The sequence below is a fragment of the Papilio machaon genome, chromosome 17, assembly GCF_912999745.1.
Source record: "Papilio machaon chromosome 17, ilPapMach1.1, whole genome shotgun sequence".
Taxonomy (NCBI): Eukaryota; Metazoa; Arthropoda; class Insecta; order Lepidoptera; family Papilionidae; genus Papilio; species Papilio machaon.
In genome coordinates this window covers 3,001,882-3,028,745 of record NC_060002.1, presented here as the reverse complement: position 1 = coordinate 3,028,745, position 26,864 = coordinate 3,001,882, and the positions used below count along the sequence as shown (strand labels likewise).

The following is a 26,864-nucleotide window of genomic DNA, read 5'->3' as shown; positions in this document are numbered from 1 at the left end:
AAATGTTCAAATGTTGTTAAAAAAATTAAAATTTTTATCCACCCAAAAACCCACCATTTACTATTTTTTTTCTTTGGGATAAGTTCAATAAAAGAGATCTTTTATATTGGTTATTGGAGGATATTGTTAATGTTCTTTGATATTTATTTATACCGATGATTTCGTAATTAAAGATAATTCAAAAATTATTAATAACAAAGAATGACTTCTTTCCTGTTGTGGATGCATTCCAGTTTCGTAACTCTTTTTTAAAATGCGATAGTTTAGATAGATATATTTATTAGATTCGGAAGGTCACATATGGCACAGACGTAGAACAAAGTCTGGAAGAACACAGGATACGAAGTATTTTTTTACTTCCGCGCGGACGGAGTCGTAGGCGACAGTTATTAGGGAACATACCCATACTACGTGACCTATTTTTTAAGATTTTTCGACCCCTCCCTCCCCTCGGTGACCATTCGTAGTATATGCCAAGACCCCCCCCCTCCCCCTTTAGTTTTCACGTAGTAATTCATAATTATGATTTTTAATCATTTCACAGGCAAAAATTGAAAAAAAAAAAAATAATTTGACTCATACTCGTCTTTATTGCATAAGACTGCAATAAAGACGACTTCCAAAACACATAAAACTTCTTGTAGCCTCCTGGATAGAATCCGCAGAGGTCGCACGCGAGGCAGGTTGTCCACTGCACCACCATGCACCAACTGTGAGTTTACAAAGCGCTAAACACCGCGCTATATTCGAATATAGGTCGAAAAAATACGAGATTTCTCTCATTAAAATCGACTACGTGACAAAAAGCTGAACCCCCCCCCTCCCGTGACTGACCGTAGTATTTTAAAGACTCCGCCCCCCCCCCCCCCTAAACGGGTCACGTAGTATGGGTACGTTCCCTTATGGAATACTAAAACGCAAGAATAACATAAAAATATTGACAGATGACAGACAGCAGACTCATGGAACTGGCGCCACCTACGCCTACTTAGGATTCATTTTCCTTTCCCATGAGGACATTATGATTATAGATTATGTGTAGTATAATAGTTTAATTAAATAAAACATGCAAAGTTTGGTCATGTAACAGATATTTAATTTAATCAACAACCCGGGAATGGAATAGTCGTATATTATAGTAGCCCATTTCTTTTACATCTGGTATTGCAGTGATTCATAATAGGCCAGTTCCTCTTCAGTCACAGACGGACGGAATGATTCCACACCCTGCCATAGTTCAGAAACCCCAAGAATTATAGAGTCAGGGCTTAAATCGGTTTCCTTCACCAATCCTGTAAAATGAATACAATCATATATTATGTTTAACTTAAATATATAACCAAACAGTTAAAAATACTTTAAATGAAGGTGTTTTATTGTTTGGGTGTAAGCAGCACATACCTGTATTAATCTTGTGCACGAGACCTCGCACGGCGGCGTCACGCGCGGTGCTAACCACCTGCATAAGATCTGCGCCCGTGCAGCGCTCAGGCAACGCCTCCGCCACAGAGCACAGCTTCACTTCACCACGCAACTTGTAACTAACAATAATAATATAAAAAAGCTAAAGCTCACATAGAAAGATACAAAAAAAGTGTTTATATTATATCAAGTGACTTTATCTTACCTTCTACACAAAGCTGTCAGCACAGAGGTCTTCTCTTGCGTTCCGGAGTAGGGGCCGACGTATATCAGCTTGTCCAAACGTCCGGGCCGCAATAATGACTGTTCCAATAGATCCGGACGGTTTGTAGCACCCATTATAAAAACAAAGCTTGATGTTTCTGCATCTATAGAAATTAAGAATGGAATTGTTTGTGTCTATTTCAAGTAGATTTGATTAGCCAAAGTATATTAGTTCAATAGTTAAAGTTGCACGTCTTAATATATATAAATCTCGTGTCACAATGTTTGTCCTCAATGAACTCCTAAACCACTTAACCGATTATAATAAAATTCGCACACCATGTGCAGTTCGATCCAACTTGAGAGATAGGATAGTTTAAATCTCAAATTATAGTCGCAATTTTAATTTATTGCTAATTATTTGACAGTCACAATTATCTGTTAACTCCAAATGATTCTAACAGATGTCGATACCTTTCGACTGGGTTGAATAAGTAATCAATAGATGGCGCTGCTATGGTAAATCTACGAACGTGTAAGCTTATTAACTGCGCGCGGACGGAGTCGCGGGCGACAGCTAGTTATATAATAAAAAGAGAAATCATTCAATGTTACCTTCTCCATTGGTGACACCATCAAGTTCAGCGAGCAGCTGGCTGACCACGCGGTCGCTGGCGCCGCCGGAGTCGCCCGCCGCGCCGCGCCGCGGGGCCAGCGCGTCCAGCTCATCCAAGAATACTATACACGGCGACGACGCACGCGCAGACTCAAACACTTAAATAAATAATTTATACTTCATTTTTAAGACTCCAAAACTAACCTTTAACGGTAACGGCTGTGCCAGTGGAAAAAGGGTCTAACACAATCTAATATATAAAATTCTCGTGTCACAGTTTTCGTTCCCGTACTCCTCCGAAACGGCCTTGACCGATTCTCATGAAATTTTGTGAGCATATTCAGTAGGTCTGAGAATCGGCCAACATCTATTTTTCATAACCCCCCTCCCATTTTTTTTTTACTGCGCGCGGACGGAGTCGCGGGCGACAGCTAGTAATACTGTAAAATATCTTTACACCTTTTCTAACATTCTCTTCAGATTGTCCAATGTACATGTTGAGTAACTCAGGCCCCTTAACACTCAGGAAGCTGACGTTTAATTCTGTACTGACCGCTTTGGCTACAAGAGTTTTACCACATCCTGGCGGACCATACAATAATATACCTGAAGAATAAAGATAAAATATTAATTATTCATGTAATTTTTGTTTTTGCATTGAATATCATAACTCTGTAAAATACCTGATCGTTTTAATGATGAATTTTTAAACAAATGTGGAAATTTAATTGGAAACTCTATAGTTTTTAAAAGTTCCTTTTTAAGTTTCTCCAAGCCACCTATATCGTCCCAATAAACTTTTGGTATTCTGGGTGCATCCAAATGTTGACTTTGAAGACTTCTGATTTGTTCTAAAAAGAGAAAAAAAAACATTTGATCAATAATTTTAATTTGTAATTACATTTATATTAAAGTTTTGTAATAAAATCGTAACTGACTTCATATGGTAACATAAAAAGTAACTATTAATCCTATGGCCACCAAACAGAAGGCAAAAGTTAATCTATCTATATATATAAAAGAAAGTCGTGTTAGTTACACTATTTATAACTCAAGAACGGCTGAATCGATTTGACTGAAAATTGGTGGGCAGGTAGCTTAGAACCAGAAAACGGACATAGGATATTTTTTATCCCGTTTTCTATTTTTTATTCCGCGCGGACGGAGTCGCGGGTAAAAGCTAGTTATCAATAGAATTCAAATTACCCAATGCTGAATTAAAATCCTCTTCTCTCAAAATCTGTAGATTAGGATCCTGCACTAATTGACTATGATTATGTTGATTTATATATGATTCTCTAAGAGCAAAATGTACTAGTGTATCTAGATCTCCATAGACAAATGTTTCAGTTTTAGATGCCACTCTTTGCAGAATTTCTTTTGAATGTTTACTTAAAGTTAAATCAGGGAGATCTTCTATGTTAATACTATGGTTTGATTTAGTCTGTGCATCACTGTCACTGATTTTAATTTGCATAGCTTCAGCAAACCATTGCAACATTTCATATCGTTTTTCAACATTTAGTCTCGGCAAGTGAAATCTATCAAGAAACATTCGCATTATATTCGGTTTTAAATCAACTTTATCGGTGATCGCTACAAAAATGATGGAATGTTTTGTATAGTTTTCATACAAATCTGTTATTGAATTCATAAAATATTCCATTACTCTATGGTCCTCATTGTTCTCCGGATCAACTGCAAACACCTAGAAAAAAGTAAACATTCACAAGCATATAAATAGGAGTGTCAAATAGTTGAATAATTCAATACATATATACTTTTAACTTTACTACTACTAAATATTATTAATATGGTTTAGGACCCATATATTATCTGTCCCAATTTACATTCTAAAACTTCTTATGAGCATTAGTTATAATTTAATCTAAACAACTGCCCATATTACTGATGAAAGTTGTGTTAAATACATAGCATGTTCATGATCATATAACAAACTGAGCACAGTTGTTACATTACTTATGCTATGCAATTTTTTATATAATCAAAATTACTAGGTTACCTCAAAATTATCAAGTAGTACAATAGCAGGAGCGGCGGCTTTAGCTTTTTGTATAGTTTGACTGATTTTACTCTCGGTCTGCTTTGCTGTAGAGCTCTGTAGAGCATTGCAGTCAGCTTGCAAACAATTCACTCCTGAAAATTGTTTAATATATAAACATGAGTTTACTAAAAATTATGTTTATGAATTTCTATTTGTCAGCTACTGTAATTAATATGTTCTATGCAAATGCAGATGTATTATAACATTTGCTACGATCTTACTAAAATTATAAATGAAAATGTTTAGATAGTTGGATAGATAGATAAATGTTTCATTGAAGGTCTCCAGTATCTACGGATCTTGATGAAATTTGGCACAGATGTAGAACATATTCTGGAAGAACACATAGACTACTTATTATGTTTATTTGTTTTTTAATTCCGCGTGAACGGAGTTGCGGACTACAGATAGTTAATCTTATAAATATACTTACCATTGTATTTTGCTAATATTTTAATCAGTAAATGTCGACCAGAACCAATAGAGCCAGTAACTAGGAACATAGGAATTATGGGGCTGGACAGAGATGATGACAATTCATCTGCGAATTAATATTACATATCATCAGTCTAGTTCTTATAATTTGACATTCACTCAATGCAATTTTTTAATTCCCAAAAAGTTAATTACTTATTTCTCCTGTCAAAAATGGATGTACTGCATCCTGTATCTGATTAAACTTTGACCTCAGACCCGTGGGACATGAATACATCAAATTCAAATTATTATATATAATCTGTGGCTTAAAATATCTATATTTTGGCTTTGTTGAGTGTATGTTTTCTCCCAGAGTTAATTGTGTAACTCCTTTTACTATATAAAAAGCTTTTACAACACTGTCAATGGTCTTCATAGTTCTTGCATTTGTTGCTGGGTTAATGTCACTGGTAATCTTTACACATTTAAAATGTAACATACCCAAATTCTCAACCAAATCTAAATATTTGTAATGATACTTTGCCATTATTAATGGACTTAACTCTATAGTGATTAAATCATTTTCACTTACTAATCTTGGTTCTTCAAAATGATTGCTTAAGATCTCTTTAATAAAGTCATTTGACAGATCAAAATCATTCACAATTAGGCACACTTCTGCAGCAGAAGCTATTTTTGGAGAACATTCAAATGCAGGAACAGGATGTAGGGAAATTCCAAGATTATCAGTATTATTTATACCCATACATGATATTATGTTGAAAAACTCATTCTCACTAACTAAAGCAGTATTACCATGTACATATGGTGAGTAAGTGATGGGCACTACTCTATAATTTGCACTATTATTTATTTTACTATTTGTCCATAGCTTGTTGTGAATTTCTGAAGTTTTTAAATTTAGATTATATTTAAAAAGCATGTTTGAATTTTCCCTCATACTCTTTTCCTCATAATGCTGTTTTTCTTCTGGAGTTAGTTTTAATGTGACCCATAGCAGTCCATTGTCTCTATAAAATATGTTTTCAACACACAATTGAATAAAATTTGCTTGAGAGATGAATATACACTTGTGTAGACTAACATTTAAAATGTCTTCATTTGTCTGTTCTTTAAAAATCGATTTGAGTATATAATGTGGTATTGTCTTCATTGTAAATTTATTCATACTGTTGTGATTAAAGGCACAATTGCGAAAGTAATAATTTGATTTAATTGCTACGTAAACGAGGAAAATGTATGGATTTAATTTTGGATAAATGATTTTGATGCAAAATTTTATCACCCATAACTTAAAGAAAGTCTCTTCGTTCATATTTAGCTAAAGTTCACACAAATCTTTTTTTACGCCGACTTCTCGGTCCAACTAATTCTAAACAGTGTCTTGACTTCACTTAATGCAGATAATTATTTAGTACGCTGATATTTGATAACACTTTGATAAAAGCTTTAGATCTAGTAAAAACATCATGTCATTAGCGTTAAATTTATCAAAATAGCCAATACGGTCTACTCAACAATGATAAAAGCTAAAACAATACAACTGATAACGGTGTCAAAGTCAAAAACCCAATACTGTCAAATCATTTCAGTGTTGCCTAAATTTCGTGGTACATCTTACTAATATTTTAAATACGAATGTTTAGATGGATGGATGTTTGTTTGAAGGTATCTCCGGAACGGCTCAACGGATCTTGATGAAATTTGGCACAGATATAGAACATAATAGGCTACTTATTACGTTATTTAATCCTGTGCGGACGAAGTCGCGGGCGAGAGCTAGTTTTATTTATAAATTAAAACGATTTTTTTCAATACAGAAACCTGCCGTAAAGTATTTGTCAAAAGTCAACATAAAATCATTATCTAAGAAATAAACGGCTACGTACTTAATAATTAGAATTAATCATGTATGTAACGTGGGCGACTTTTAACAATGTAAGAATGCTTCTAATGGCTTGCATGCCAATTGTAATTTTTTATTTAATATGGTTAGTAAACACATCAGAAGGAATACGAAGTGAAGAGGGAACCCTCTTGGATCTAATATGCTGGCCCGACGGTAATGCGATTCCTGTTATTATAGCCTGTGGATCTATAATAGCAGTCGTTATTGAGGTAAGGGTAATTCTTAAATCTAATTCTATCATCCCCTCTGCCCTCAGAATTAACAACGTTAAATTGTTTAATAAAATTTATAAATTGATATTCAAATATTAGCTCGCTTGATCTTGTAGCTGCCTTAAGGGCTTTCGCTCGTTGGTTTCAGCTATATGGTTTATATCAACTATTTAAGGCAGGGTTACCGAAAAGGGAATACAATGTCACCAATGGCTTATTTTACTATATCTGGGCCTTGATTGTTATGATCCTTATTTTTCTTGCTATAATGTTTTATTCTGGATTACAGTCGACTATATTACGAGGTAAGTATGATTAGCGCTATGTTGTGTAAATGGTATCATTTTCTTATAGTCCTATTTCGTAAAAAACATTTTCTTTAATGTCTTATGTTTTCTTTTTGTAGCTAAGATCAAAGGAGGAATAACTAAAGCTATGTTAAGATACGCAAGTCACTTGCCTTCGAAAGTAGCAATAGATAGGCTTCAGACGAGATTCCGCTGCTGTGGTCGCGTGGACTATCAGGAGTGGTTCTATATTCCTTGGTTTACCACCGAAGAAAGTGTCGCTACTAACGCTGTGTAAGGGAACATTTGTACCTGTATTGAGTTATATTTGTACTTGCATATTGTGATGATTTTCCAGCTGCGAACTGCGAGTCACTTAGCAACTCAGGGCTCGTCGGCCCACATAGTTACAATAGGTATTATCGCGATGAGCTACCAATTTAGTTGTTGAGCCGTAGCTCAACGGCTCAATTCTATGTGACCTGAAATTTTGAACTGATTTACACATGTCTAGCGCTTAGTCTAAACCTTGTGACCCATCCGACAAATTTTTTTTAGAACTTAGATCATACTATTAATTTTTCATCTACCTCCATTAATTACTGAAACTATTAATAACAGAATAATTGCAGTAAAGAATTTTTCACTTAAATATCAATTAGTATTGATTATTGCGATTAGAAACTTGTCTAACTACTTTTGATTACCTTCTTTCCAAATTGTTGAACTTTATGTTCTTGCTTCATTATAAAAGAAGAGGGAGGCAACCGGGCATAATTATTGTTATGATTGAGTTACATTTAATTCCTTAGATTAAACAGATAAATACTAAAATCTTCTAAATGGCCTTATTTTGGAAGGTCGTGGTACTCGAGTTTCCGTGTCAAGCTGCTATGGCGAATTTGCAATATATGGGGCCAATTACCTTAATATATTTTACTGCTAATTTACAGAGCAAGTAATAGGTTCGTCGCTGACAACGTCCCCTACAGTTGCTGCTCCAAGGACGTAATGTCTCCCTGCATACACCACGGCGTTTCACATAGAGGAGTTATTTATAAATACGATCCTGCGGTTCGTTTACCTTTTATCTTCCAATCAGGAAAAAATGTAGAAGTTGTAAGAGTAAATCATAGTACGAGATGTTTATAATAAGGGTCGTATTTGTGTCTTAATGAATTTGAACTCTAATCTAAAATGATTGTAAGACGTTGAAGCTTCTATTTATTACGTTATCCATGGTTGAAAACACATTTTTTATGACTGTGTAATCACCGTTAGCCTTGAAGACGCATTTACAGCTTCACCGGGCTTGAGGTGGCCAAGCCCACATGGCGCTTAGCCTAAATCTCGTTGAAGAGAGACTAGGCTCGAGGGCTCCCTTAGAGCCTCGCCTTGGGACGTTACTTCCATAATATTGTCGTATCGAGAAACACAATCCTTATTAGGATTTTTTTTTACGAACTTTTTCCGTCGAAATAACTTACCTACAGTACAGTTTTCTTGTCGGCATGAACATCAAATGTTACATAAGTTACATTTGAGATACTTTCCGTAAAAAAAACTTTATCTCGGTTGAATATACTTAAGATTGCGTCACAACTTACAGAAACAACTAACGATATGGTCAGAAGGTTGCGAAGAGAAATTAATATACGAGATGATGTCGGTGTCGTGGAGGTTTAATGCGGTGATGTCCTTGATCATTATAACAATGGTTCGTTTTAATAACTACAAGGTGTATATAATTATAGTAAATAAAAACTTGTCTGTAAAACCGACTAATAGAAATCGTATCCTCAGTAAATCGTTTAACGAAGAATGGATTAAGATGAAATCTATTAACTTTTAAATCTTTATAATTATAGATTATATTTATTTCTAGTTTCTAGGATATCTGATAATTAAATTTCTAGATTCTACAAGTGATCGCGGTACGTTATTTGCACACTGCCTATAAAAACGGTTTGCATTGTGGTAATCAAATAACTTGCTACGCCTATCTTCTTCGTTCAGCGACTGATACAAAGATACAGCAGACAGTATATTCAAGAAGGAAGGCGTTTAGAAAGAAGAAGCCGAAACAGACACGAACACTGCAGTGGGTGACGGGCAGCTCGCAGCCGGCTTTGCGGAGATACTTGAGCTCCACGGACAGTTCAGATGAGTTATTGAAACCTATTTTCGAATGATTTTAAATCATTCAATGCATTTTATTGCACAGTAAAAGATTTACCCTGCGATAAATTTATGATTCCAAAGGATAAATGGAATTTTTCCACTATTTTTTTTTTTACTATTTGAAAAGAAGCAAGAATAATTCGCCTGTAATAGGATTAAAATCTAAGTCAACTTCAAGATTCTGACTGTGACATGACCTAGATTGGGTCCTTGTGGAACATATTGTATGCAAATTGAATGGTTGTTTTTTTAAAGCGTTTAATTTGATATCGGGTGTAATTAAAAAAAATTGAAGAAATATAAACATTACATCATCAAGCACCGTTTTCTTTAATATATACAACTCTTATGAAAAATTAGACGTCACAAAGATGAAGGTAGATAGAAATAAAACGTGAATACTTTATTGAATAATGAAATTATAAATAAATTATCCAGAAAACCTAAGAAATGCCAGGTCCTTAATATTACGAATAATAGAGATATATAATTTTTTTCTAATCTAAATTTTGCCGCCATATTGACAATTACTTTTCGTTTAGGAACTTGTTTATCTTGTCAGGTTCTGCGAGTTCCTTGAGGCGGTGCAAGTTATCCCACCAGAGCTTCAGGCGATGTCGGCGGATCATGTTGAACCATGGGGTTAATGGACCTTCAAGTGTCGGAATAAATCTGCAAGACATTGACGCCATAAAAACACGTTGTATACATCAAATATTTTGTTGAACAAATTGATACAAGTAACCTTGTACTTACAAAGTATTTGATGTATATTGTTACTGTACTACTGCGTCTTAGGTCTTAACCTAAGTCCTAGGTTATACAACGTTATTGGTAATTACCTAAAGTCGTGATAGAGGTTTGTATTTGCGATCTTTTAACACACATATTACATCATGCAAAAGTCAAATATTTTTTGATTATATCACGTGTTTTTAGCTTTTTTCAAAATAAGTCAAAAATGTAACTTAACTTACATACAATATTTAATGGGTATTTAAATTAACTTAAATAGCCACCTCTATCACCTTCTAATACGTCGAATTACAAAAAATCATGTATAACAAGCCTGCAATGTATGTTTTCTCAGGGAATATTACTATGTTACGATAGCCTAAAGAGTTAGCCCATCTTGATTTGTGCTATTCTACGGAATCAGACATTGCGTAGTTTCATGATGTTATCTATTCAATAACTAGTGTTGAAATAAATGCGATCTGATGGCTTTTTTATCCTATTTTTGTGCGTGTATTCAAATAATATGTAAATTCGTTATCGCTTGATTAGAGGTCGTGACACAATGAAATATGCTATCCATTAAATAGTACTGTAAGATAAATTGGTAGAAATTTAATCTGTAACATGGATTTTCATTATTACAACGACAAAATTATAATCAAGGCTACAAGGAAGGAGAGTATTAAATATACTTTCGTGTGAAACTCATCAAATAAGAAAAGTTGAAACCCGGCCATATGAAAGAACTAATCATGTAACTCTTTATGCAAAACATATTTTTTTTATAAGGTGACAAGCAAGCTGCCACCCTATTTCGCCGAAATAGCGAAGTAATCACTGATAATAGATATCCGCAATTGTAGATGCCATCCTAACCTTTAATTGATATAGGATACATAGGAAGGAGAAATATCCTCTTTCTGTGCGTCCCCTTTTTCCGTTGATTAAAGCTAGGCAACGCATCTGCATTTGCGGATGTCTATGGGCAACGGTCGCCTCGCTATTGGGGCGAATCCAGGTGGCCGTTTGCTCGTTTGCCACCTTGTGCTATAAAAAAAAGGGAAAGTTTTCTCTTTCTTTGGAATATGTTCCCTTCCCATGCACCGTCAAATCCACTTCCGAAAGAGGACTAAAATTAAGCTTTTTTCACGATTGTTAAGTATCAGGTTTTTTTTTAAATCATTTGTAATCTAAAAATGAGAAGCAAACTCACGCATTGAATTCATTCTTGGGTACGAAGCAATATTCGGATATTTCGTCGGAGTTGGGTTTGACCTTGACATCGCTCTGGAAGAAGAGGATGTGGTCTATCTCGTGCTCGCCCCAAACGCCATCGCCCGGATCATGGTAGTGCACACGAGTGAGGAACGTGAACAGTTCTGGATCCATCTGTTTTAATAAATACAATACATAAAGAAAATTTTGAAGTCAACAATAATACTTTTTAATTCATACCTGATCTAGAGGAATACCCAGTTCAAAGTTTAGTCTACGCCTTGCTGCTGTTATAATTTCTTCAGGCTTATCATCTATGTACAGCGGGTGACTGCAACACGCGTTCGTGTAATAATCTGGATATGTGACCTAAAAAATTAGGAATTTAGCAACATCAATTCTCAGTTAATTTCTAAAGTTGTATGTAAATATAGGTTGTTAGTTATACCTTTTGACTGGCTCTTCTCTGTAGAAGCATGTCTCCACGTTTATTGAATAAGAACACGCTGAAGGCACGGTGTAACAACACACTACCATCTGCAGCCACTTTGTGACAGTCACGTTTTGTTGCTGTACCAATAAAGTTGTCCTTTTCATCCACTAACAGACATATGTCTTTATCTAGTGCTTCAGCCTAAACAATAAAATAATTATTAAAAAAGAAAAATTGGAACTTGGAAGAAACAAACATTTCATTTCATACACTTACCTGATTTTGTTCAACCCCATTATTGGTTTCAGGCTGTGGTTTTGCGGGATCAGAAGCCAGAAACCTTTTTTCATATCGTACTGTGCTCCACAACCTCCGTGATAAATTTCTTACGAGCATCTTCTATGAACATTAACAAGTGAATAATAAAAGTTTAACTCAAATAAAAAAATATATATTTTCTTTGAAATATTAGTTTTTACATAACAATAGGCAACAATGGGAATCTGATTGAGCAAGATAATTGTTAGATTGCATGATAAATCTTGAAAAGAATAATTTATTTCCAAGTACAACATTAGGATATTTTTAAACTTGTTTAGAAGTGGTAATGCTTAAAAGATAGATGATCTGGTTCTTTGGAATTCACATAATTTCATTGTCCTGTATTACATTGTAAAAAAACCTCCGGCTTTAGATTAATTTCACTAAAGTTAGAATGATTTATGCTTGAAGAAAAAAAAAGAATGTAGTTGAACCTGGATAAAAGAGAGTCTAGGGCGATATTGTTCTTGCTTAAAGAGATTTTTTTCTCTACTGTGTTTCTTACTTATGAAGGTTGTCTGCCTGAACCAGACAATGTCTCTCCCTTATCAAGGTTTAACTGTATTTGATTTCTGACATTCATAAATACATGATGTAAAGATAAATAACTTTTTTCTAAAAAGGTGGTTGGTTTAGTGCTGTAAAACTATAACTTTATAACTATAATTGTAGTAGAACTTTAGCAGTACATTTACTTTTACACTTTGAAAAAACTGACTGATAACTTGTTAACTGAGGTCAATAAAATGTCATGTATTTAGAAACTACCAAGCTTCACCCAAAGTAAAAAAGAAACACAGGCAGAGGTTACGTTTGATATTTTTACGAGTGATAAATTACGTTCACATAGTCGTAAGCAACAAATTTATTTAATTAAGTTGTTATAACTTTTGCATTAGAAATTTCTCGACCACTGCAATGTAATAAAAATAAAAGTTTACAACGGAATACAGAAACGATAATTAAGTAGTATGGGTACTAAAAGTCTTAAAAAAATCGAGTTGTTTCTACATGTAAAATACATACCTTTTTTAATTATAACACCGATTCTTATCTCAATAACACTTCATTAAATAGCGGTTGAAGAAGTAAACATTTAGCTGAAAACCGTCACAGACAAATGTAATGCAGCAAGTAATAAGCAAAGAGTATAGTATGTATTCTCTTGTAATAAGTATTCTTATAATAAAAAACTTTGCTTTCGTACTAGAAGATAAGACACAAAAATTGGACAGAGACAATTGCAAAGTGTCAATGTCATTGTCTAAGCCGTCGAAGTCATCATTTGTTAATCTGGCAACATTGGTTAAAATAAAAACAAAAATAGGGATGTTCATGTAGGGGTTTGTGACATTTATTCTTATTACCTGGGGCTTTATTTATGTCTTCAGTATTTAACGATTCTTATCTTTTCCTATTTATATATCTTTGAATAAAACCAAGAACTTATACTCTAGAGTTTCCAATGTATTAATCTTGCTTCAGACATTTTAATTTCATTTTGTACCCGACTGAATTTATTAAAGGAATTTAATTACGTAGCAAACGGATGTTTTATTATTATAATTATCAACATGTCCCTTGCCGAATGTAGTATGTCCTGATGATGTCTACCCATAAGATTTCTTCTTCAGCATTGAAACCTATGTAATAATTTTACCAAATTAATATATCCCGGAAACTTATTTTTAAATTTAAGATCGCAGAACAGACGCAGGAAATCCCCTCCCGCTGAGTTAAAAATAACTTCGTGAGACAAACATAGAAAGATTGTAACTTTGACGAATATACTTTCCCTTATAGAACGCGGTTTCGTATAAAACGTTTGTTTTAAAATCATCGAATACGTTACATATAATTGTTTCCATTTTGTTGACATGGCTAAAGTAAAATTAGCTATAAGAATCAGACCGTTTACTGATAAGTTAGTTGATTATTTACATTTAATTGTGTTGAATATATGTTTTATATTAATAAACTCTTTTTCAGGGAACTTAAATCGGAAATTGATCGTACTGCGGTTGTATGTGTTAGCGGAGTGAAAACAGTGACAATAACAAATATAAAAGTAAGTGTTTTAAGTTATTTTCACAAATACGTAATTTTTACTAATTTCATGGATAGTTATTGTTTTATCTAACAATTTTCTTTATTTATAGACTATTTATTATACACTAAAAAGATATGAAAAACGGAAACGGAAGTACTGTTTCATTAATATTTTATTATGTGCCTTTTATTTAATTAAGCAGTCGTTGGTACTCTATACATTTTCATTACTGCAACTTTGCTCAGGTAAATACGTCAGGCGCAGGCGACAGCAGGGAGCGTGTGCGGCCATACTACGCCGATTTTACTTTTGACAGCTCCTGCCACAAAACAAATGATGAGTACGCTACCCAAGAAAAGGTAAAGTTTTATATTGTGTACAGGATTTACAATTAGTAAAGACTGTTTTAGACCTTTCATGTCATTTTGTGAGACAAAGAAAGAGGTTGTAATAAATACATTTTATTTAATTTAAAAGGTATTTGAAACTATCGGAGAAGGAGTGTTGGCGAGCATGTCACAAGGCTTGTCTGCGTGCGTGCTTGCTTATGGTCAGAGCGCAACTGGAAAGACGTATACCATGATGGGAACAGAGTCAAACCCTGGTCTGATACCACGTCTTTGTCGTGCTCTGGGCGATGAACAGCCCGTTGATATTAATGTCAGGTAAATTACGTTTTGAGCATGATTAAAACCTTTCCTCTGTGAATCTAAACACAATTTAATTAAAAAAAATATGTTTTTATTATAAATGCAAAACATTGGCATGACGGAAAAATGTCAACAAAGAGGGTATGTCTCAAATTTTCATAATGTTTAAGAGATTACTCAACCATAGAAGTATTGGCACAAAAATTTAGTTGTACCCTTTTATCAGGCGCTGTTCATGTTTCGAGTGAATGCTAGACGTATTAAGTAAAGAAAAAAATAACGTATGTTACGTGTTGAATAAAACGATTACCGGCGCCATTAAATTACCATTGAACGGCAATATGTAGATACGAGTAGATCACGGGCATCGCGTGCGCTGCAACAATAACCATAGCGTCTTCACACTATATGCATTGTATTTCGAAAACAATTTACTTTTCTTTATCTTGTATTTAGAATACTAAACTACAGTACGCTATTACTTAAATGTTAGTTCGTTCGATGAATCTATTTTATTACCACAGTGGCAAAAATTATGAATCTATTGATATGTATTTAAGGGATTATTGAACTTCTAACAGACGAAGGACACATGAGCGATTTTTCTTAAACAATTGTTGATTTCAACTGTCGACTTTTTTTAGTAGACGGTAATTTATAAATGTAAAGATAGACGATTAGTGCATTTAGGAGAGGTATTAACTTCTACATATGGTTTAGCAGCACTGTCCTAACTTTAAGTTAGTCGTATACTAACTTAAAGTATGCGATTATTAAAAAAAAATCATCTTGAAAAATTGCGCAATATTTAAAAATTTGTAACTAATACTTCCTATTAGCAAGTTTAAATGAAATACTATAAAAAATAATCGACGACGTAAAGCGAAAAACTTAGCCAATTAAGAAAAAAACACCTACTTTTTTGGGCAGTCGTAGTCGATAAAAGTAGAATGAAGTAATAAACAGAGAACAAACTTTCTGCCCTCCAAGGTCACTATACCACGCAACTACCCTAGCTTATCTTACCGATATCTTCTTACATGGTTTTATAACCTAATAGTACATACTGTTTGTTATGTACAGTTATATACTCGTATCTATAACGTACATAACATCAACTAGTAATGCGTACCAGTTTCGTCCATGAAAATAGTCAAATAGTCTAGACGACTCGTTGATATTTGTTTTGAGCTTTTTTTTTCTTAAGCTTGAGTTAATACTGGAATCAACAATAAAATCTTTTGTTTTTTTATAAGTTTTTGCCAGTGAAAATCCGCGTGGAATTAAAAAAAAACTTAGTAAGTAGTTTCTGTGTTCGTCGCGGTTTTTTTATTTTGGTCCCAAAAACCATTAAAAAAATATGACAGTGAAGTAAAAGGTTGCAATGAATTACAAATGAATAAGTAACTGAAGTGTGTGGATAAGTCATAGAAGGTGACCAAAAGGTGGCGTGGGGTTGGAGGTTGCCATGTCCAATAGAACTAACTAGTAGGGCTTCTGCTCGGATCACGTGCGCCCATCATTTCAGTCTTCTACGCGCCACCGCGCCGCCCGCCCTAAAGTGTTACCGGCGATATAGTAAGTTTTTTTAAAATTTAAAACGTGATTATTAATTTTTAAATTAAGAATATTTTAGGTTTATAAAGAAATAAATATTATTTTGTCAGTATGCATCTTTGATTATTAAAAAATATTTTGATTGATTTAAATCATTCTTTGGGTTAATTTTTACAATTTAGTATCAGTTTAAGATCGTAATTATATTTAATAAAATAAAATTATTAAAGTTGTAAAGCATGTTTATTTTATTAATTAGTCTAGCTGTGGCCGCGAATTCGACTTCGGGTAGGATTTTTAATTACTTAGTCTACTTATTTTAATTAAAATTATAAAATATTTTAACAAAAATTAAAAAAACATTCACCTAAATCTTACATATTGCCATACAAAATTTTCATCTCCCATTCCCTTGTTATTTTACACACTTGAGGGTAAAACTTTTACGAACATTGAATATCATATTTATTTATATTATCAAATTAACAGCCTAAAAAATAAGCTTCTAGTTGTAAAAATAAAAACACTTTCATATAAATTTCCACCATTTCATGCCCCTACAACTCCTTTTCCGCGTTAAAAGTAGTATTCTTTCTCAGATCTAGACTATCTGTGTACCAAATTTTATTTAAATCGGTTCAGTAGTTTTGGCGTGAAAGTGAGACAGACAGAGTTACTTTCGCGTTTATAATATTATATATAGTAATGACTAGTAAGGATTAACTTATTAAAACGTTTTTAATTAATATCACTATACTACAAACTACAAATAATCATACCAATAAGAAGGAATTATTAATATTTTATGAAGAAAAAAAATACATAAATTTTGAAGTTATAAAGTAGTGTGAAAGACACGAATGTCTTTTTTATTGAGACAATAATGTCGAGGTGTCTTCACCAGCCCTCACGAAATCGTCTGCTTAACGTTTTATAACCTAGCATTGTTTGTATTCATCGTTGTAAAGGCTCACAAAAGACTTTGTTTGTTTTGATTAAGGTTATTGTTCCTTTGAAATTATAGAATATGCTTGGTAATCATTTATACAAAATAAAATCGCAGTATTAAGGTTAACGCGCATTGCTCCACTCTTCGCCCTCCTAGTCCCGCTACGGCGTACACTCGCCGTTGCCTCGCCGCCGCATAGAACTTAAACCATATTTTTTTAAACAAGTTTTAATTAGTTACTACTCTTCTCTCCTCACAGTAAAAGCACAAAATAATTTTGTCGATTGCACTAATTAGGTCATGGTTACAATTACTAACGAATTTGAGTATCGCAAATATATCCTTGGCTTTAAGTTCGCACTTGTGAAACATTAACGTAAAATGAGATTTCCGAGTTTTTTTAGCCGACTTCAAAAAGAAGGAGGTTATCAATTCGACTGTATTTTTTTTTTAATGCGTGTTACCGCGAAACTCCGCCCCTGGTGGTCCGATTTTGATAAAAAATATTTTAATCGAAAGGAAGTGCTTGCAGATGGGTCCCATTTTTTTTTTAAATAACTAGAAGGCTAGTAGATTTTGAATTTAGCTTCAAAATTTGTTGCTAAAATTAGGGACAATTTTGCTTTCAGCGCTTACGTAGGCTAAATTATAGGACCTACATAAAAATGATGTATGGACGAATTGTAGCTCTTTAAATGTCCTAAATAAAAGTCCGCGATAGCATATATCTATCTTTTATAGTTTTCTCACAATAACCATTTTTTTCTTCAGAAACATCAATTATTGACAGTCGATTTAAAAGCGATGTGTCAAAAGATTGAATATGGAGCACGATGACAGCTACATTTGAGCGTAGGCTTTACCTTGCCGTAATTTGTTCTCAATTGTCGGCGTAAAATAGACTAATTTAGCTAAACGGTACCCTCGTCAGGTCGTTATTTAGTTTCTTGCAAAATTTCAAATAAAGCGCAAACACAAAGTTTAATCGTTAGAAGTTTATTAAACAATCGTTTACGAATATTATTACGTTCATTTATCAAATCTGTTTTTGTGGCTATTAAATTTGTTTAATAACTTGTCAGATTCATAGTTTGTTTTAAATATTTTACTGATGTGATTTTCCTAACTACTATTATACACTAATACTAAAGTTTTCATTAAAGTTTTGCAGAGGAATTGTATTCTGAACATAAATTTGTGTTAAAATATTTTTATCAGGATGGCCTCCATTAAAGAACTTTTATACATAAAGCATATATTTTATATCTTTAATTACTATATTGTAATGACCTTAAGGTTAACAGCATACGCGTCCGTTCGCGGTCAATATTGTGAAACGTGTGACATTCTGCGGCAAATCTAGTTTTTGTTTCACAATTTTACTCTTAGCAGACTCGATGCGAACCAAAGTCAGTGTCGTTGTCGTAATAAAATTTAAACTTAACACAAATATAAAAGTTATTTTTAAATATATGTCTAAAGTAGAGAATTAATTAACTTTTTTATTTAGCTGTACTTGAGAGAAGAACTTTCTATTGGTGAAAGACTTTCAATTTGTATGAAATTTTGAGTTTATATAAATGAATTTGTTATAATTTTGTTCAGAGTTTCATCTACTTCTCTTTGAACTTACATAAAGTGAATATCTTAAAGTCATCGAATTTTATTTTTAAAAATCCTACACTATTATGTAACAAATTATAATAATAACTAATAATGACCTTATGTAGATATATTATAGTTTGTTTGTAATAATCATCCCCAATAAAGGTCATCTCTGATTCAATATTGCTAATTTTTATTGGGTCATTGTTCAATTACGTAACGTATTGTGTGAGTTGTTATTGTTATAAAATATTTTCCATCTGTATACAATTGCGATTATTTAAGTTAGTATTATAATTAGTTTGCAATAGGACGCTTTATTAGAAGTAATGAATTCTCAGCAAGTAAAGTTGTAAAGTTTTAAATTAATTTAATTAACCGATTTTAATTTAATTAATGTACGAAAGTAACCAAGATTTAGGATTAAATAGTGATGGTCCGTTCAGTTGTTTATCAATTAAATTAAATAATCATTTTCAAAAGGTGTAACCATTTGGTACAGATTGTTTAGGTGTTTGAAGATCGACAACTCATTTTGTATCTGTGTGAGGTCGAGTTCTTTTGTAGTCGTAAATTTGTTAAGAAGTCACTAACGCTTGCATGATAACGTTATAATTCGTATAGTTTTTTGGAGATATACAACGAGCGAGTGCACGACTTACTGGCGGGCGACGTGATACCAGCTGTGGACACCTTCGGCTCTTTGCCTCGACGCAAGGGCAACGCTCGGAAGGACCTGCGCGTCAGAGAACATCCTACCAAAGGACCATACGTACAGAGTAAGTACTTTTAGACTATATTTATTACATTTGTTATAGCGTTTGCAAAAATCAAGCCGCCGTAAAATAGTCAAAAATTACAAACATCAAAATAGATTAGTTTGGGTTAGAGGAGGACAAAACATCACCTGCCGGCTGTCCGTAAAACAGAAATTAATGGTATTTGATGCTACATTTTTTTAAATTACTTTATTAGGCTTCACCTTCGTCTGTCAATTTGATACCTCTGACTTAATAAGGTAAAAATTGTCTACTATAAATTCATGCCCTCCCAAATATAGTATTTATGTTCCATCAAAATAGTATTTATGCCTCCACAATGAGTTGAATATAATATAATTAATATAAATCTAAGAGCGAGAAATGTGATAAGAGTATTGTGATGACGTAGTAATGACGTAAACGTATATTTTTGCATCATTAAATGACTAGACAAGTAGGACGTTCACCTAATGTTACGTGGTACGCCTAACAATAACATAATGGCGTTACTTGTGGTTTTGTAATGCAATAGTCACATTTGTTCTTTGCATAGAATATCTTAACTCGGTATTTTATCTTTAATGGCAATAAGCGGTAAACTCACGCTACGCAACCAACGCCTTATGAGGAATCTATGAGGAAGATTTTATCTAGATGAAAGCTAAAAAACCACACAAATTATAGAGTTCAGTTTGAAATATCTATATATATAAAAGAAAGTCGTGTTAGTTACACTATTTATAACTCAAGAACGGCTGAATCGATTTGACTGAAAATTAGTGGGCAGGTAGCTTAGAACCAGGAAAAGGACATAGGATAATTTTTACCCCGTTTTCTATTTTTTATTCCGCGCGGACGGAGTCGCGGGTAAAAGCTAGTAGCGGATAAAGTTAAGATGTGAGTAATCAAATAAGCCATATAGTAATCCGTAATTTAGTGTGTGTTGGAAACTAACATCAATTATATCACTTAAGGTCATGTTGGAGGTTCTTATTTCTACGACCTCCTAAAGGCCTGTCGTTGAAACATTCGCACGAACTAGTGACATTAAAATATTTCGCAATTTTCACGTGACACTACACGAGCTTAATTGAGTCAAGTTCAGTGCCCACTGTATCCTGCAAAATAATAATTATGTTTCTTTGTAATTATGAAGATGTTTGTCATTTATTCGGTTAATTTAATCCCTTAGTTGAATATTACTATGTTATTATGTTATATTGTACTGCAACTATAACATTCTAAAATAACCCTTATACTTTGTACAACTAATGGCGTAACTAGGTTGTGATGCTCAAGGAAGACTACGTTTAACGATTACTGATTGTACCGACTTTCGCAAAAGACGCCTCAATGTTAAGTAAATGTGTGCAATGTGTATTTACATTGTTAACAGATTAAAAACTAGATAGTGCGGTCGTTCACAGGTGTTATAGCTAATCGACTTTGACATAAAACTTATGATATTTCTATTTTCCCTAAGGTTAAATCATTGTCGTATATAATATTTATGATGTTCTTTCGAATCTTACAACTCACTCTGCTTACTTAGTATTTAAAAAAGCATACGATTAACCACTTTAAAAAGGAAGTCAGTATATTCCAATATTTTTTTACTTTTCATGACGCGACATGTTCACACCATATTAACCCGGAAATAGTCATTTCTATGCTGTTTTAGGTGCCATTTGTTGATTCAAAAACCTTATAGCGTTTTCCCTTCTCCAATGATAAGACACTGATAGGTACTTGTATGGATGGATGCCGTGGTATATTTTTCAAACATGATGCATTGGCTAGACCTCCGTCGCGTGTGCGTGCGTGACGTGGGCGTTCTGTTATCGCTGGTGTGCGAGGGCGCACGGCGGCGACGCACGGCAGCCACGCGCCGCAATCCCGCCTCCTCGCGCTCGCATGCCTTGCTGCAGCTTACCACGCCGCGAGCCACGCTGCACCTCGCTGATTTAGCGGGCAGGTGAGGCAATGTAATAAGTGCCTTCAATAAACTGAATAGGCTTTTAATAAACAAGCGATAGTCTTTCGATTACATCACCACTTAATACCAGTTGGGATCATAGTCAAGCACTGGCTTACTCTTTGAGGAATATATCATGTTGGTGAGGATCACAAATATCTAAACTGTGGTTGAGTTTATTAGCTTGAAAAAAAAAGATAAAACTAATGCTGGCAACATTTTATAATAATAATTAGTACCTACGCTTAAATGAAGAAACGTATATTAATAATTTTTACAGTGAAAAAGCTAGTTGGGAGGGCTGTGGCGGAGGAAGACAAAAGGAAGGAGCAAATATTAACAAATCATTAGTTGCACTCAGTAATGTTATTTCAGCATTAGGTATGTATTATACAAATATCTTTGATACTTATTGGAAACAATTTCGTTTATTGTATTTTTATTTCAGTGAACGGAGGAAGTGGAAGAAGTAAATTCGTACCTTATCGAGACTCGGCTTTGACGTGGCTATTGAAAGATTGTTTTACCGGCGGATTTTATTATTGCTAGTAAGTTCACATTTTACAATAGCTTTTTTTTTTTTAATATGTAGCACAAGTTACTATTATTTTTCATTTACTTTCTAATTTAATTAACCTAGATCTAAGATCCTTTAAATGAAAATAAATGAAATAAATGCACTTGACTAAGGATAGATGTAATAAATTTATTTGTAGTTAACACTCAACAAGGGCGAATAATTTCTAACCAGTTCGCTGGACGCAGAACGCTGTGTCATGGTCAAACAAGATTTATTTTTACAAATCTTATAACACAGAATATATTAAATAGAATAATTTTCAAGAGAATGCACATAGAGTATAATAACCGTGCGTTTTCATTGTCGAAGATACATGTACAAAACATATTATTACTGCACCTTTATATGTGCCCGTTAATATAAACCCACGATAATAATATTAGAGATTCTGAAAAATAATTACATTTGAGCGTTGTTAGTTGTTAGAAAATAATTGTTAAAGGAGCTTAAAAATTGCTACTACGTACCTAATAATTTGGCAAGTAAATTGCTAAAGAATGCGAGCGTGAAGTAAAATTTTGTTAAAAGTTGTATTTATTTAAGCAAAGATTGTTGGGCAATGAATTCGCATTTTTTTCAAGCACAATTTTTACAATAATTATTACTTTTACATGTCAAATAATATGTTCGTAAGATCGCATTCATTAAATCTTTGGTATTTGTTTCCTTGAACTTAAATTTGATTTGTTTATATGCTTATATACAATAGTCTTGCATGATACTATCGTGTTTACTGTCGAGGTCTTATATAATTAAATGTACATGAATTTCTGATACTGATTACTTATAGAAGAAAATGAATAATATTAACCACGAGTTCCTGAGACCAAAATCTCCGTTTAAAGCATATTGTTATCTGTTTTATTAAAGATAATGACAGGGATAACAATATGTTTTATACAGAAATCTTGGTCTCAGAAACCCATGGTAAATGTTATAATGATTGTAATATTAAACAAGGTTAATGTACTTCACGATCGATAATATGGTTTAATTACTTATCAAAGATTATCAACCTTGATATTACCTTATTTTCAATCTTGATTTTTTTATTTAACAAAGTTAATAAAACAATCTTAGAGTTCGGCCATAAATCTATGCTTATTTTTGCTTAAACTGGGCATTATTTCATTTTACAATATGGAAAAATAAATGAATGTGTGTTTCTCCAGCGGTATCACCCAGTTACGCTTGCTACGGCGAGTCGGCATCGACACTCCGCTGGGCGGCACAGGCACGTCGTTTGCAGACACCAAAGCCGGCACCAGTCGCTGGAGTTACCACAAGGATTGCTCTGCAAGCACAACTCAATCAATTGCTCTCCGAACTCAGTAGACATCATATACGATATGTAATTATTTTTCATACAATTTTTACTTTAACATGTAATTGTATGTAAACTTTCTTAACTCCACGAGGAATAAAGAAACTTTTTTCATAACAGTTATCGTAATTATGTTCTTCATAAATAAATCTATTTCTGTTCCAGATACCGGAATCTGGAAAAATATTGTACGATGATGATCACTGGAAATTAAATAACAATGATAAATTGAAAAAAGAAGCAAAAATAGGCAACATAATGAATACCACACATCCAAAAACTGACGCTCCAAATTCGGATTCCACCAAATCATTAACAGTAAGCGGAAGTACGAATGTTTTGAATAATTTGGATAATAAAACAAAAATAGATAATGAAATCCACAAAGAAGTAGACAAATTTTTCGGTCCTATGTTGGAAAGAACACAAAGCGGCAGCGTTTTAGATATTACGCCACTGAGACATAAGAAAAGGCAGTACTGCTCCGAAGAAGTATTATTAGTCGATGAGTCTTTAAATGATAAAAATACTGAAAAATTGCCTGATTTTTCCCAAAACCATAATGAGATAAAAAAAGAAGAAATGAAACTTGCTATCGAACACAAGAACTCCCCTGTTTCGATTTTGTATGACAATCAAAGAGCAGAAATTATAGCATCTGTCACAGAAAGACTGTATTCAAAATTTAAAAAGGATGCTGCAGCTAACAAAATGGATGCCACAGGAGATAAAAAGACGATGCCACATTTAAGTGAATTAAAGATTTGTAGTAATGCTCGTCAGCGCCTTTTGGAATTGAGTCAAAAAGCAATAAGGAATAAGAAAAGAATAGGCATACCAGCTCACACACAAACAAGAAGAGTTGTTATTCGAGTTAAGGATCAAGGAATTAATGCTCAAACCGATCTTGCGCCATTTATAATACTCAAAAATGATACAAAAATATTTTATAAGGATGCTGCTACAGAAACTATTCCTTTAACACCAAGGTGCAAAGATGTCGCAAGCGGAGACGGTTCTTTAAATTTCCACGATAAATCTACAACAATGGAAATAATAAAGATAGCCAAAAAACACAGTAATATTATGACGGACATTATACTGAAAAGAAATATGTGTACTCAAACTCAAATTTTACCCCATTCGAGAAGGAGGAAAAGGGCGTCAGCATGTACAAAATTACACAAAAACCGTAAAAGTAGCAAACAAACAAAGGATAGTTGTATAATTCCTTCAGTAATAAATATAAATATTTCCCCTGTCTGTTCATTTGATTCTGATTCATTAAATTCAAGTGAAAAATCAGACAATGAATGTACCCAAAACAAAAGCGAAAATTTGAATGCTACTCCAGATCTTTTGGCAAGTTATAACAAAGACATTCTTGAAGAAGTTAAAGTAAGTGACACTGAGTTAACAAATGCTGAAAAAGCTTGTAACGTAAAAGACGAAATTGTTTCAACTTCCGAAGTTTTTGATAATATAACACTTGAAGACTTCCCGGATGAGGAACTGCCTTTACCACGAGTAACCGTGGATACTACAAGGGTTTATGATGATAATGATATAAAAAATTTAATTTTGGGAAGAGATGTTAATGCGTATCCTTACAATATTGCACTTTCTCCAAACAAAAATAAAGATGTCAAAAGGGTTATTAAGTTTAAAGATTCAACCGGTAACTTTACTACGTATAATGAATATGACAAAACGAATATAAAAAAAGATAATATTAATAGAAATTATTTATTGGACCCATATACTGATACATCTGACTCAACTAGATTAGAATCGGAATCGTTTGTTTGGAATAAAGGTAATATTAGAAATATATCTATGCACAAGAATCAACCTAACTACGATATTAAAGATGGTAAAATATTTAATCATTGCTTTGATTCTGAGACTGAGTTAGATTTGGATATTAATACAAGTAGTGTATCAGAACAAAATAATAGCAAAAAAGGCAAATATTGGACGTGGCAAAGTGGGAATAAATCAAATAGATTGATGAAGGAAAGGGACACAAAATATAAGGACAATTTTTGCAATATTCAAAACAAAATCATTGAGACCTGTAGCGGTTTAGAAAATGCAGCTTCTGAATATGAAAAATATTTAAATAGATATTACGGCGATCACCCAAACAAAAGTCCTACTGAATATTTGCATTACCTTGTAAACTTGAGAAGGGAAGTAGTTAGAGAGTCACTTAGTACTTGTAGTACGGATACAATTTCTTCTGACGGTCATGATGCTTCGACCTTATAAATGAAATATTGGAAGTAAATGTTAGATATAACATGAACAAATTAGAAAAGCCACATACTCGTTTAATGTTTGCTTGATATAAGTTTCGTTTGGATTTGTGAAAAAGCTTTTGAGTACCGAAAAAGGTTTTTGAAACCAATTCATATTTAGAAAAGAAAAAAAATACTAATAATTTTAATATTGTAATGAATGTGTGTGTGAAGCATTTTTATGTATTAATTTTCATCAGAAATAAAGTTATAATTAAGGAAGATGCTACAATTGATTTGATTCGTTTGTTAGAAATAAAAGAATAATTAAATATGTTTTAGTTACATATTTAGTCTAGTATTATTTATATTATTTTATTAATTTTGAATATATTTTCATTCTTAGACTTTTATTTTTCGATTCGTAACCAGTAGTAGGTATTAATAAAAAAAAACTTACCCCAAGGAATTCTCCAATAATGTGTTTTGTGGTAATGATATTTCCTGATTTCATGTCATTTGCGTTTTTTTTTTCATGCAAATAAAAATAAATGGTATCTATTAAAATGTTCATATTTACACTGTTAGAAATGTTTACAACATTCGTTTTTATGATAAATGGTATTAATATAATGATGTGTATAATATTGTAATTTTACAAAAATAAATAAACATGTTGTAGCGATTTATTTTATGCTTGAAAAATATATTTTTTATAAAACTTTACTTTGTTAATGTAAAGGTATTCCAGCAAATATTTGGTCAATTCGAAAGGAAAGTGACAAAATGTGATACAGATGTAACTGTATGACGCTGACTGACTCGACAATGTTGCGTGCAAATTGGTTCAAGAAAATAGGAAAGCCTTAGCTCCTAAGTAATGTTGAAGGAATACGTGCAATATATAACAATTTTTTTGACGAGTGACTTTTTCGAAGGTCTTGAGAGTTTCTGAAGTTTCTTATTTGAAGGGGAGAGCTTAATCTTTTTTATTTGCGGCACATTTAACGCACTTTGTAATAACGGCACCATTATTTTCGTCTATGATTTAATACAAAAGAAAAATAAAAAACACATATAAAAATCATAGCTGTACTGTACAGTATTGCGCTCGCCACAAATAATTAGAATA

The 26,864-nt window shown here is 33.1% G+C and overlaps 4 protein-coding genes across 5 annotated transcripts; 2 read left to right on the top strand and 2 right to left on the bottom strand.

Annotated features, from left to right (window-relative positions):
- Positions 1 to 1,081: 1,081 nt before the first annotated feature.
- LOC106721498 (peroxisome biogenesis protein 6) lies at positions 1,082 to 6,302 on the bottom strand. The gene is made up of 10 exons (XM_014516440.2): positions 4,938 to 6,302; positions 4,741 to 4,848; positions 4,266 to 4,399; positions 3,449 to 3,950; positions 2,926 to 3,093; positions 2,702 to 2,848; positions 2,242 to 2,400; positions 1,628 to 1,790; positions 1,402 to 1,541; positions 1,082 to 1,292 (listed from the first exon to the last, which is right to left on the bottom strand). The coding sequence occupies exons 1-10, from the start codon at positions 6,058 to 6,060 to the stop codon at positions 1,153 to 1,155; spliced, it is 2,784 nt and encodes a 927-aa protein (XP_014371926.2). The 5' UTR covers positions 6,061 to 6,302; the 3' UTR covers positions 1,082 to 1,152.
- Positions 6,303 to 6,653: 351 nt separating this feature from the next.
- LOC106721595 (photoreceptor outer segment membrane glycoprotein 2-like) lies at positions 6,654 to 9,409 on the top strand. Its single transcript, XM_014516558.2, has 6 exons — positions 6,654 to 6,863; positions 7,015 to 7,171; positions 7,273 to 7,447; positions 8,107 to 8,227; positions 8,763 to 8,870; positions 9,070 to 9,409. Exons 1-6 carry the CDS (start codon positions 6,654 to 6,656, stop codon positions 9,343 to 9,345), a joined length of 1,047 nt encoding a protein of 348 aa, XP_014372044.2. The 3' UTR covers positions 9,346 to 9,409.
- A 307-nt stretch (positions 9,410 to 9,716) lies between these two features.
- Positions 9,717 to 13,248, bottom strand: LOC106721514 (isopentenyl-diphosphate Delta-isomerase 1). Of its 2 annotated transcripts, none has more exons than XM_014516461.2 (6): positions 13,068 to 13,248; positions 11,997 to 12,119; positions 11,736 to 11,921; positions 11,528 to 11,656; positions 11,286 to 11,461; positions 9,717 to 10,006 (listed from the first exon to the last, which is right to left on the bottom strand). In XM_014516461.2, exons 2-6 carry the CDS (start codon positions 12,114 to 12,116, stop codon positions 9,862 to 9,864), a joined length of 756 nt encoding a protein of 251 aa, XP_014371947.2. In that variant the 5' UTR covers positions 12,117 to 12,119; positions 13,068 to 13,248; the 3' UTR covers positions 9,717 to 9,861. The 2 variants fall into 2 exon arrangements, with proteins under 2 accessions (XP_014371947.2, XP_014371948.2); XM_014516462.2 differs by having other exon boundaries at positions 11,997 to 12,116.
- Positions 13,249 to 13,856: 608 nt separating this feature from the next.
- LOC106721480 (kinesin-like protein KIN-5C) lies at positions 13,857 to 25,763 on the top strand. The gene is given in 11 exon segments (XM_014516419.2): positions 13,857 to 13,965; positions 14,031 to 14,109; positions 14,337 to 14,450; positions 14,569 to 14,756; positions 19,477 to 19,631; positions 21,414 to 21,588; positions 21,869 to 21,969; positions 22,037 to 22,121; positions 22,123 to 22,136; positions 23,341 to 23,519; positions 23,658 to 25,763. Coding segments are annotated over 11 exon segments (3,243 nt in total). The 5' UTR covers positions 13,857 to 13,918.
- The last annotated feature ends 1,101 nt before the right edge of the window (positions 25,764 to 26,864 follow it).